The sequence below is a fragment of the Esox lucius genome, chromosome 22 (assembly GCF_011004845.1).
Source record: "Esox lucius isolate fEsoLuc1 chromosome 22, fEsoLuc1.pri, whole genome shotgun sequence".
In the NCBI taxonomy this organism is placed as follows: Eukaryota; Metazoa; Chordata; class Actinopteri; order Esociformes; family Esocidae; genus Esox; species Esox lucius.
This window is the reverse complement of record NC_047590.1, coordinates 13055583-13066067: the sequence shown is the minus strand read 5'-3', so window position 1 is coordinate 13066067 and position 10485 is coordinate 13055583. Positions and strand designations below refer to the sequence as shown.

The 10485-nt window shown below is 41.4% G+C and overlaps 2 protein-coding genes across 3 annotated transcripts; one reads left to right on the top strand and one right to left on the bottom strand.

The window, feature by feature from the left end:
- Window positions 1-507: 507 nt before the first annotated feature.
- LOC105019772 (adrenodoxin-like) lies at window positions 508-4232 on the bottom strand. Its single transcript, XM_010886177.4, has 4 exons — window positions 3688-4232; window positions 2604-2728; window positions 2318-2447; window positions 508-1816 (listed from the first exon to the last, which is right to left on the bottom strand). The coding sequence occupies exons 1-4, from the start codon at window positions 3864-3866 to the stop codon at window positions 1708-1710; spliced, it is 543 nt and encodes a 180-aa protein (XP_010884479.1). The 5' UTR covers window positions 3867-4232; the 3' UTR covers window positions 508-1707.
- A 618-nt stretch (window positions 4233-4850) lies between these two features.
- On the top strand, window positions 4851-10263 carry wu:fa56d06 (uncharacterized protein LOC795664 homolog). 2 transcript variants are annotated; one of them, XM_029116677.2, is made up of 16 exons: window positions 4851-4909; window positions 5208-5245; window positions 6124-6327; window positions 6423-6554; window positions 6661-6855; window positions 7021-7155; window positions 7241-7393; window positions 7559-7693; window positions 7779-7931; window positions 8097-8231; window positions 8317-8469; window positions 8692-8826; window positions 8934-9052; window positions 9156-9290; window positions 9412-9523; window positions 9919-10263. In XM_029116677.2, exons 2-16 carry the CDS (start codon window positions 5209-5211, stop codon window positions 9990-9992), a joined length of 2007 nt encoding a protein of 668 aa, XP_028972510.2. In that variant the 5' UTR covers window positions 4851-4909; window position 5208; the 3' UTR covers window positions 9993-10263. The 2 variants fall into 2 exon arrangements, with proteins under 2 accessions (XP_028972510.2, XP_028972511.2); XM_029116678.2 differs by lacking the exons at window positions 8097-8231; window positions 8317-8469.
- Window positions 10264-10485: the final 222 nt, after the last annotated feature.

Genomic DNA, 10485 nt, shown 5'->3' with positions numbered 1-10485 from the left:
GTTTCCTGAAATGTCACGAGGCTAGTAGCACTTGGAAACATCTTTGAAGTTTGTATCACAAGCAACCAAGCCCAAACCCCGCTGGTCTCGCATCCAATTGGCCAAGTTTAGCCAAAAACCACTGCCACATTGGTCTGCAGGGGTTCCCTCAAGTTTCAGAAATGGCCCTCTGATTCCAAGCCTTTGTATGACTGACAAGAATGAATCTAACTTACAGTAATACCCTCAAGTTGCCAGCCCATAGACCAGTGCAGTAACTCTGCTAAAGTCAACAGTTTGCTGATGTGGTTTAGAAAGCTATGAGCAGACATCAAATTAGTGGCTAATGGAGGGGTCGGATTCTGTCGCTTGAAAACACTTCCAAAAATTAAGTAACTGCATTAGAGATTGAAGCTTATGGAGGACTGGATGACACATTTTCTGTATTTGTGTGAATAGCACATTTGTATAATTTAACAGTATATTTCTCAATTTAGAACGAACAGAAAATGAAACAAATCAGTCAGACTCATTAGAAAGACATTTTATTACAGCAGTCCTGACTACACAGGTTAGTGCCATTTTGGGATATGAAAGTAATGTTTGGTGGCCTGGCCATTACAGCATCTGGCCAGTAACCAAAAGGTTTTTAGATGGAACCTCCAAGCAATCAAGGTGATAAATCTGTCATACTTTCCTTGAGCGAAGACATATACCCCTAATTTCTTGACTCAGGTCAAGTCACTTTGGATAAGACTGTCTGCTAAAGGACTGAACTGTAAATGGTACATGAATGGTATGAACATAAAAATGTAATGGGACAGGCTACCCCATTCAAGTCTATTAGGTAAAAATGGGTAATAAAACAAAGGATATAAGAATTAATTTTGTATTAACCTTGTATTGTTGACGCTATAACTCTGTCCCATAATTCAACATGGGACCAGCTTCCATTTTAGGTATGACTGAGAGTGAATGGTAGCAGAACAAAAACCGTCAGCAAAGTGAAAAAAAAACACAACCATAATAGATTTCAGTTTACTACTCCATTATAGAATTACGGCTTAACTGACATTCGAATCTTTTAGATGTTTAAAAAAATATTCTACTATTTAATAGCCATTTTCTGACTAGTGACCAAGTCTTCAATGCCAATCCATGAATTATATTTTCACACATCAGCTTGAAAACATACGCTGTCTTAAGCTTAAGAAGGAGTTGTTCCCATCAATCTCGGCTACATCAGTTCATATCAGTGTCACATAATTATTCTACATTGCGTCACAACACCAGGCAGACACTGGGAGTGTACCCACGGCTTTGCCTGTCACTGCCATGGTTACAAGACCATTCAGTTTCTTCTGATTTCTACGGGTATGACAGTGGGGATATGTGACTTGATTAAACAACGGGTGGCCATAGAAATGGTAAAGTAAAGCATCAGAATAATTAGTCAGGTCTAGTCTCTGGACATATCAGTCATTCTGAAATCCGGAAAATAATTTTGCAACCTGATACAGCTGGTAGTTCACTGGAAAAAGATCTATCTGAAAATGTCTTTCTGAGCTTTGTGACCGTTCCAATATCTACCCTACCCCTTAAAATCTGGAAATGCTAGTCTGGTGACTGAAACATGGCAGTTGATGTGGTACCAATATGGGGCAGGTTTAAATGGGATGGCTCTTGAGCCTTGTCGGCCTGAACTTGACTGGGACCCTTGGGTCACCATTAAGAGGACCCGTCTCCACTCTGTCGGATGTCTGCCACGCTCTCAGGCACCCTTGCCGTCATACCATCCAACGACCTGGTTAAGCAGATCTGGCAACCCAGACGGGACCTGCCAGAAAGAAACAGGATTATAACAAATACGATCATAATATTATGACTGAACTCAAATGGATCATTTCCAAACCAAAAGGAAATGGATCACTGGAGTTAGAGGGGCAGACTTATTAAAGATCTGTGTTTATCGGGTAACATTCACCGACAATAGACATCAAGTGACCCACTGTCACAAGGGATCCGGTCAACACACAGCTAATGTGATTAGTGAGGTCATGATTCTCACCCTTTTCCCCATTCTCTTCCTAAACCTACAACAGCAATACTGAACTCCAAGACCCATCAGATTTGGAAAGAAGGCAACACGAGCCATGCCTCCTATGTGTTTCTCCCCCTGTTCCTTACAATGATTATCTCCTAATCGCATTACAAAACAATTGCTGACCAGCATAACACCCTGGTTGAACTGGTGGCAGTGTGTGATCTCTCTTATGTGATGAAGTGTTTGTGCATCTAATTAATGGGCCGCTCGTGTGTGTTTGTGTGTGTGCCTCACGTGTCTGTGAGTCCATAGGCCAGGTCTAGCATGTCCATTTCCTCGTCAGTCACTGGTCCCAGCTTATTATACACATCTTCGTCAAAGATCAGGTGACAGGTAGAACAGGCCAGCGTTCCCTCACATGCACCTGATATATATGGAGTATGGAAAGAAAACAATATGACACATCATGCCACAGGGTCTATAAGTGAGAATCACAGACAGAGATGGAAAGTATCCGACACTTAAAAACCATCACCAAATGAACAAGCACTAAGAACCTTAAATATGCCATCCAACTCACCAAAACCATCAAAATCGAGGTCCTGATTGATAACGACATCTAGGAGAGAGTCTCCAGGAGAGCCTTTGACCGAGATCTTCTCGCCATCTCGGTTGATAAAGTGGACTGTCACCTTATTGTCAGCTCTGAATAGCAACAAAACAACAGGAGCCATTACAGACAGGCTGTGATGCTGGGCTTGGGGCTTGGTAGCTAGCTCCCACTGACTCTGTATTGGTACCTCAGGACTTCAGGTTTGAATAGAACAGGTTAAGTTAAACTACTTTGGACCAAACATCGAGGCATTAAGTTACTCAAAAAAATCATAACCACCTGGCGCCACTCTCCTGTCCATCTCACTAATGTGTTCTTTGACCAATCCAGTGTTCAGATCTACGAGGAAGCGCCTGGAAGGTTCTGTTCCCTGTCTCCCTGTTCCCTGTCTCCAAGTCATCTTGAAGGCATACTGCCTCTAAGTGGTCAAGCCTGACTACAGCCCAGAACTTTGATATATTATGTGCGGCACAAAATGCTAATCCTGCAGTCGTCCTGTACTATGCAGTGCATAACTAGAGACTCCTAGAAGCATTTCAGTAAAAATGTTGGTTAACTGGTTGACAGTATACAAATTATTTGATTTCAACATGTAAATCAAATAATTTCAAAGCATAAGACCTGATAGGTACCGTCAAGGACATTTTATTATGAAGAAAAAATAACTATGCATTACTTACAGATAGTAAGGTTTTGATCATTTCTTATTAGGAAGGAGATTATAAACCTTCAATCATAATGTTCTACCAAAACAGTGGGTGAGTGAATGTCACTGACTGTCCGACCTTTCGGACAATGCTGGATTTTGAGAAGCCATGACTTAAACAAACCGCCGTATGAAATTATAGGTGCAATGCAATCCGTTCTATTGAACCCAACCTTGATTAATCGTCTTATTTTACAATATGATGTGAAAAGACTGCCAGCAAGGTGGCTAACGTTACCTTGCAAAAGTAACAAATACAATGTGTCTACTGAAGAATGTCTAAACACGTCTACTAAAGTAAAGCAAAGAAGGTTTGGGGTAATAATAAAGAACACGATGCTGTACCTGAGAGGCTGTATGCTGGTGCTAAAATTCTTTTGACGGACACAAGCATTTCTCAGAACTGTCAATGACAAATTCTTGGAACCTGTGTCTGTAGCTAAAATTAATTCGGTGGTTCGTCGTAGCGGACTTTCTCGTAGCGAAACAATAGCAAGTCTTCTCGTTAGTGTCACCAGAGCCATTTCTTGAAGATTATGGTAGAAAGATATCTTATCAGTGAATAGTCCGATTTTGTCTGATATAACCCCTCTATATAACTCAAAAAATACACGCAAACCTCATGCTAAGTTCGGCTAAATAACGTTAGCTTAACGCTCACAGACACAACTCGGTCGATGTCACTTTGTTGCATAACGCCTTGCCTAACTAACGTTGGTCTTACACGATCAATCATAAATACACAAAGCCAACATGAAACTCCCGAAATATATTTACTTTGTTTCAATAATATAACCCTCTAGCCGATTGTAACGGCAAAGCACAAGACCATACATTTAATATACAAAGATTTTACTCGAAGAATAACTTCCTGGAACAAAATTCTGACGTACAATTTCACGTGAGCCTACATGTCCAATGACAAACGTTTTTGGGGGGTTAGTTTAAGTACTGATCTCTTAGGTAGCTCATTCCAACTCTTGAAGAAACTATTGTTTTAGGGCATACAAAAATGTAATCCATTATAAATAAGAGTCTATAACACAACAGAATGTTAAGAAAGTGAAAGGGTCTGAATACTGTAAACGACATGGAATACAGATTTAGAAGTGAGCACAATAAATTAATATACAGGCTACTTCAGGGCAGTGCCCACATTTTGAAAGTGTATCATGTCTTGTAAATTCTGTTTGTAAAGTTGTTTACTTTGGTCTTTAAAAGTAGCCTACTCGTGTTATATACTTAACTAATTACAAAGGAGCAAAAGCGTGAAAACTCAGTAAAAGAAACTACAACTGCAAGTTCCCTTTCCTTTGTCATATCATTGTGTATTATCAGATGTCAGGTATGTATATTCATCATGCGTTTAGGGGCATACAAAAGTGCAAAGTTGACTCAGATAATGCTGATTTGATCCAAGGTCAATGATTAGAATTAAACCAATTAATTCTGCTTGTGTTATTACCAAAGTATACGCCCCTTAAAATCTTTATTGCTGTAGTGGAAATATTTATGGACCTGTGAGTTTGCTTAGTGTTCAGACCTGCTGAGCCCCATCATCAAACAGGTAAGGGGCTATTCATTCACACTGTCAATGTAAGCCACTAGATATTCAGGTTCTTAGAACTGAAGACATTAAGTTACACATTATCTAAGTAATGTGAGCTACAGTAAGCTTTGACTGTAGCTAAAGAAAGAAACTTTGAACAAGAGTGCAAGTTTAGATTGAGAAAAATCACTGAGCACTAGCACATCTGGATTCACCCAACAGAAAACATGTGACATTAACGTGTAAATACCATACTTTCAATTAATTCTTGTTCATCTGTTTTATTTTCTTATTTTGCTGCTCATTTGGATTACAGGATGCTGAAGTTTACAGTGCTGTTCCTGGCTTTGTCAGGTAAGGAATTTTAGTACATTATATATTGGCAAACACAATTCCTTATATCAAAATTGTTACTACTGAAAATAGTATGGGTTGCTTCTGAAAAATGTCCACGTATCAGTGTACCCTAACTGGACTTATTCTCGACATCTAAAAATGTAACTCTTTATGCTCTTTTGGACTTTGTTGCAATAAATAATTATCATGTAAGATTTTCTGGCACAAGGGTTAATAATTACAAACAGGGCAGTGCTTCCTTCACAATATACATTTGTATCTGATAAAAAGAAGCTCATGCCTTTGAAACCAAGGGCAGGTTCAAGGTTCAGAGCCGTTGTTTGTGGGCTGGCATGCATGTGTGTATGATGTGTGTGTGTGTATGTACCATTTACTTGAAAATCATCATGAAAATGGTTCAGTGACCGTAGAATCAAGCTTTTGTTATGGCCTGTACAGTCCCTTTACCTAAATCCCTTTGAAAACCTGTGGGGTGAACTGATGAGGAGAGTCCACAAGTGAGAACCAAGGATCTGGAGAGTTTTTGTATGGAGGAATGGTCTTAGATCCCTTTGTTTTACAACCTCATAAAACATTGGCGACATCTCAGACCTGTTGTCTTAGAAAAGTGAGGGGGAACAAAGTACTGAATGGGGATGGGTCAATAATTGTGGCACGCATGTTTTTGAATAAAGAAATTATTTATTGATCAAAATGTTTTATGATTTTTAAGTGTAAAATCAAGCTTATAAACAACAATGGTATTTTTTCATAGCCTGTATGTATGTATGCACGTGTTTACATGATTATGTGCACTCAAGCAAAAATGAACCTTACGGTGCCTCCTCTCGACGTTTGCTCCAAATTGTAGTATTTTCTGATTGTGTGTCCCCCAGGCCTCAATGCTGTCCCACTGAGGGATGATGTAGTGTCACCCCCTAGGGGTAGACTTCAGGATAGCAAGGTCTTAATTCTGCCCCTGAGTGTCCCAGTGGAGGAACGCAGCCAGGGAACCGAACCCTCCAGCCGTTTCCTGATGGACCTTAAGACCGGCCTGGTCAAAGAACACATTAGTGAGATGGAGAGGAGAGTAGGACACAGTAAGCACAGGATTTCCCTTTATTTCTACGTACATAAGCTTTGGACCATTTGCTGAAAACAGTGTAACAAACATTCTGTATTTCTCTATCTTCAGTGTATCCTTCCTCTGTGGACAAGTTCAGACTGGGTACCAAAAACTCCCAAAACACTCTGGTGGACATTGGAAGCAGACACATCATCGACCATGTTGGAGAAATGGTGAGAAGCGTGAGACTGACTCCTCAAGGTGAGAAACATTTGTTTGTTTGTGTGTTTAGATGTGTATGCAATCGTAAAATAAGTAATACACTTGTGCATTGTTGGCCAGTAAGCATGCGTATTTTCCTGTCCAGAGCCTGTAGATGTTCCTGTCCCACTCCCATTCCAGAGAAGAGTTGGAGGATGGATTAGGACTGATGCTCTGTATCAATCTGCTCCATTGGTGGAGCGCAGACAGGGAACAGAACCTTCCAGGCGCTTCCTCGTAGATCTGAACACTGGACTGGTCAAAGAACACATTAGTGAGATGGACAGGAGAGTGGCGCCAGGTGGTTATGATTTTTTTGAGTAACTTAATGCCTCGATGTTTGCATGTGTGTTTTGAATAGGAAGCGCTGGCTATGTGATTCATTGTCAATAGGAGACATCCATTTCTATTATTCATTTGGTGTACCTAATAAACTGGCAATTGACTGTTTATGCTCTTTCCCCAGAGTACAGTCCTAGCTCTGTGGACGAGTTCAGACAGGGAACGGAGAACTCCCGGAAGACTCTGGTGGACATCAGGACCGGACGCATCATCAACCCCATTGGAGAGATGGAGAGGAGTGTGAGACTGACACCTGAAGGTGAGATTGACAGTTAGATGCCAAAGTACAAGAATGTTTTGACATGATAAGTCCAAAATCCTGTTGACTCTCCTTCTACCTGTAGATGAGAGGCTGTTCAGGCCTGAGTTGGAGAACCTGAGTGCTCCATTGGCGGAGCGCAGACAGGGAACAGAAACTTCCAGGCGCTTCCTCGTAGATCTGAACACTGGCCTGGTCAAAGAACACATTAGTGAGATGGACAGGAGAGTGGTGCCAGGTGGTTATGATTTTTTTGAGTAACTTAATGCCTCGATGTTTGCATGTGTGTTTTGAATAGGAAGCGCTGGCTACGTGATTCATTGTCAATAGGAGACATCCATTTCTATTATTCATTTGGTGTACCTAATAAACTGGCAATTGACTGTTTATTCTCTTTCCCCAGAGTACAGTCCTAGCTCTGTGGACGAGTTCAGACAGGGAACGGAGAACTCCCGGAAGACTCTGGTGGACATCAGGAACGGACGCATCATCAACCCCATTGGAGAGATGGAGAGGAGTGTGAGACTGACACCTGAAGGTGAGATTGATAGTTAGATGCCAAAGTACAAGAATGTTTTGACATGATAAGTCCAAAATCCTGTTGACTCTCCTTCTCCCTGTAGATGAGAGGCTGTTCAGGCCTGAGGTGGAGAACCTGAGTGCTCCATTGGCGGAGCGCAGACAGGGAACAGAAACTTCCAGGCGCTTCCTCGTAGATCTGAACACTGGCCTGGTCAAAGAACACATTAGTGAGATGGACAGGAGAGTGGTGCCAGGTGGTTATGATTTTTTTGAGTAACTTAATGCCTCGATGTTTGCGTGTGTGTTTTGAATAGGAAGCGCTGGCTACGTGATTCATTGTCAATAGGAGACATCCATTTCTATTATTCATTTGGTGTACCTAATAAACTGGCAATTGACTGTTTATTCTCTTTCCCCAGAGTACAGTCCTAGCTCTGTGGACGAGTTCAGACAGGGAACGGAGAACTCCCGGAAGACTCTGGTGGACATCAGGAACGGACGCATCATCAACCCCATTGGAGAGATGGAGAGGAGTGTGAGACTGACACCTGAAGGTGAGATTGATAGTTAGATGCCAAAGTACAAGAATGTTTTGACATGATAAGTCCAAAATCCTGTTGACTCTCCTTCTCCCTGTAGATGAGAGGCTGTTCAGGCCTGAGGTGGAGAACCTGAGTGCTCCATTGGCGGAGCGCAGACAGGGAACAGAAACTTCCAGGCGCTTCCTCGTAGATCTGAACACTGGCCTGGTCAAAGAACACATTAGTGAGATGGACAGGAGAGTGGTGCCAGGTACAGGACTTTAAAAAGTCACATTGTCCTTAAACAAATCCAAAAAAGAAAATATATATTTTTAATCTGTTCAGTTGACATCTGTTTTTCCACTAAATTGTCAATTGTCCAGTTGTGGATGGTCGCATGCTTTTTAGCTGATTTGATTCATTGTCTTCACCTGAACTAGGTGGTATACCTAATAAACTGGCCACTGAGTGTTTATTCTGTCTCTCTCTGCAGAGCACAGTCTTTCTTCTATGGACGAGATCAGACAAGGAACCGAAAACTCCCAAAAAACTCTGGTGGACATCAGCAGGGGACACATCCTCCACCCTGTAGGAGAGATGGAGAGGAGCATGAGACTGACACCTGAAGGTAAGAAAATGTTTGCCTGTACTTTTGTGTGTTTGCGTGTGTGTGCGTACACACGTGTATGTTGTCTGTGTGCTGATGACCTATGGTTACTTTACTTCTCCCTTTAGATCCCAGGCTGATGAGGGAAGAGGCTGACACACACTCAGAGACCGAGTGTGTCGGAGAGATCATCGATGGCCGTTGCTATCAGTTCAACCCCAAACCAATGACCTTCAGCGAAGCAGAGGTGAAAATCGCTCAATCATTATGGCTGATTGATAAACTGATTCATCAGATCAACTGAAACTTTTCCCGCAGACATGCAGTCATCTGTGTGTGTTTTTGTCCAGTCCTCTTGCAGAGTTCTGTCCCAACATGGACACCTGGCCTCCGTAACCAATAGTGACCTGCATTCCCGCCTGGTCTCCATGGTGAAAAAGGCCACCAAAAGTCCCGTTCTCACCTGGCTGGGAGGAATAGTGAAGGTCAGTGTTACATCACCCCCGCGTCTCCTTGCCCAATCAGAATGTCTAATGCTAACATAGTGGAGTGTTTGGTGACAACAGTCATTAGTGTGTGTGTTAATGTGATGTGACCCCACTATAGGACAAGCAGTCACAGTGGGCTGATGGATCCACGTGGGGCTACAGTGACTGGATGCCTGGTCACCCAGACACACAAACAGACAAGCAGACTTGTTTGGAGATGTTTAGAATTGGTAAGACTAATACATTTTTCATAGACCATTTACTAGACATTTTATTTCACAAGTGGAAGGATGGTCTAGTTGCATTGGCTTTATAAAACGCTGTTGTTATGTGCCGTGTGGCATTCTGTCTAGCACAGGGGGGTGTAAACTAAGGTCTGCATCTGGAAAAGAAACATGCCGACTTCTGAAATCTAGGTTTTGAGGGGTCCAAGATGAAGTTTGTTTTGGTGATATCAGCATTATAAATTAGACTGAATTGTGTTCTATCATGATTATAAAAGTTAATAATCAGTTCATTCAACAGATACCATTTTAACCAAAATTACACCATAGCAGTTCCAGAGTATATGGTCTATGTGTCATCCATTCTATAAAAAAATTATGTCGTTTGTTCCCTTACCCAGATGAGAGCTGGTGGACGGCAGTGGACTGTGAACTGAAGAGAGCTTCCATCTGCTCCTTCCCAATGGTAGCTTGAGGCCTACTATTTGTAGACTAAGAATAAGTAGAATAGACACTATAAAATGGACTTATCACTTGATACTACAATAGCTGTTGCAGACCTGTTGCAGAAAAACCCAATACAAAATGATCTGACTGGTAATGGTATCAAGTGTCTCATCACTAACCAAGTGATCTCAACACATGGCATGTTCACTTTCATTACACTTCCACCATATTGAGTGAGCCAATATAAAAATTTACAGAATTGTTTTTACATGACCATTGCATATACTGTTGCATGATGTGATCCTCTGAAGATAAAATACATGCATGATTTTTGTATTGAGTCTTGGTAAATATTCTCCACCCTCTAAATAATTAAAAGCATTATACTTGTTGTTTCTCTTGTGTTAATACTCTTTGAATACCAATATGGTAAATACGGTTTGAATACCTGTTTGAATACCAGTAAATAATGTTTGAGTACCTGTTTGAATACCAATACTGTAAATACTGTTACCAGTACT

What these genes read in the sequence shown, in the direction of transcription:
- LOC105019772 (XM_010886177.4), bottom strand. Translation starts at nt 3,866, where the DNA reads ATGGCTCTGGTGACACTAACGAGAAGACTTGCTATTGTTTCGCTACGA. An exon ending in CCTCGATTTTGATGGTTTTG is followed by an intron (nt 2,448 to 2,603) that starts GTGAGTTGGATG and finishes CATATATATCAG; the next exon opens with GTGCATGTGAGGGAACGCTG. An exon ending in GCCTATGGACTCACAGACAC is followed by an intron (nt 1,817 to 2,317) that starts GTGAGGCACACA and finishes TCTTTCTGGCAG; the next exon opens with GTCCCGTCTGGGTTGCCAGA.
- wu:fa56d06 (XM_029116677.2), top strand. Translation starts at nt 5,209, where the DNA reads ATGCTGAAGTTTACAGTGCTGTTCCTGGCTTTGTCAG. An exon ending in TGTGAGACTGACACCTGAAG is followed by an intron (nt 7,694 to 7,778) that starts GTGAGATTGATA and finishes TTCTCCCTGTAG; the next exon opens with ATGAGAGGCTGTTCAGGCCT. An exon ending in TGTGAGACTGACACCTGAAG is followed by an intron (nt 8,232 to 8,316) that starts GTGAGATTGATA and finishes TTCTCCCTGTAG; the next exon opens with ATGAGAGGCTGTTCAGGCCT.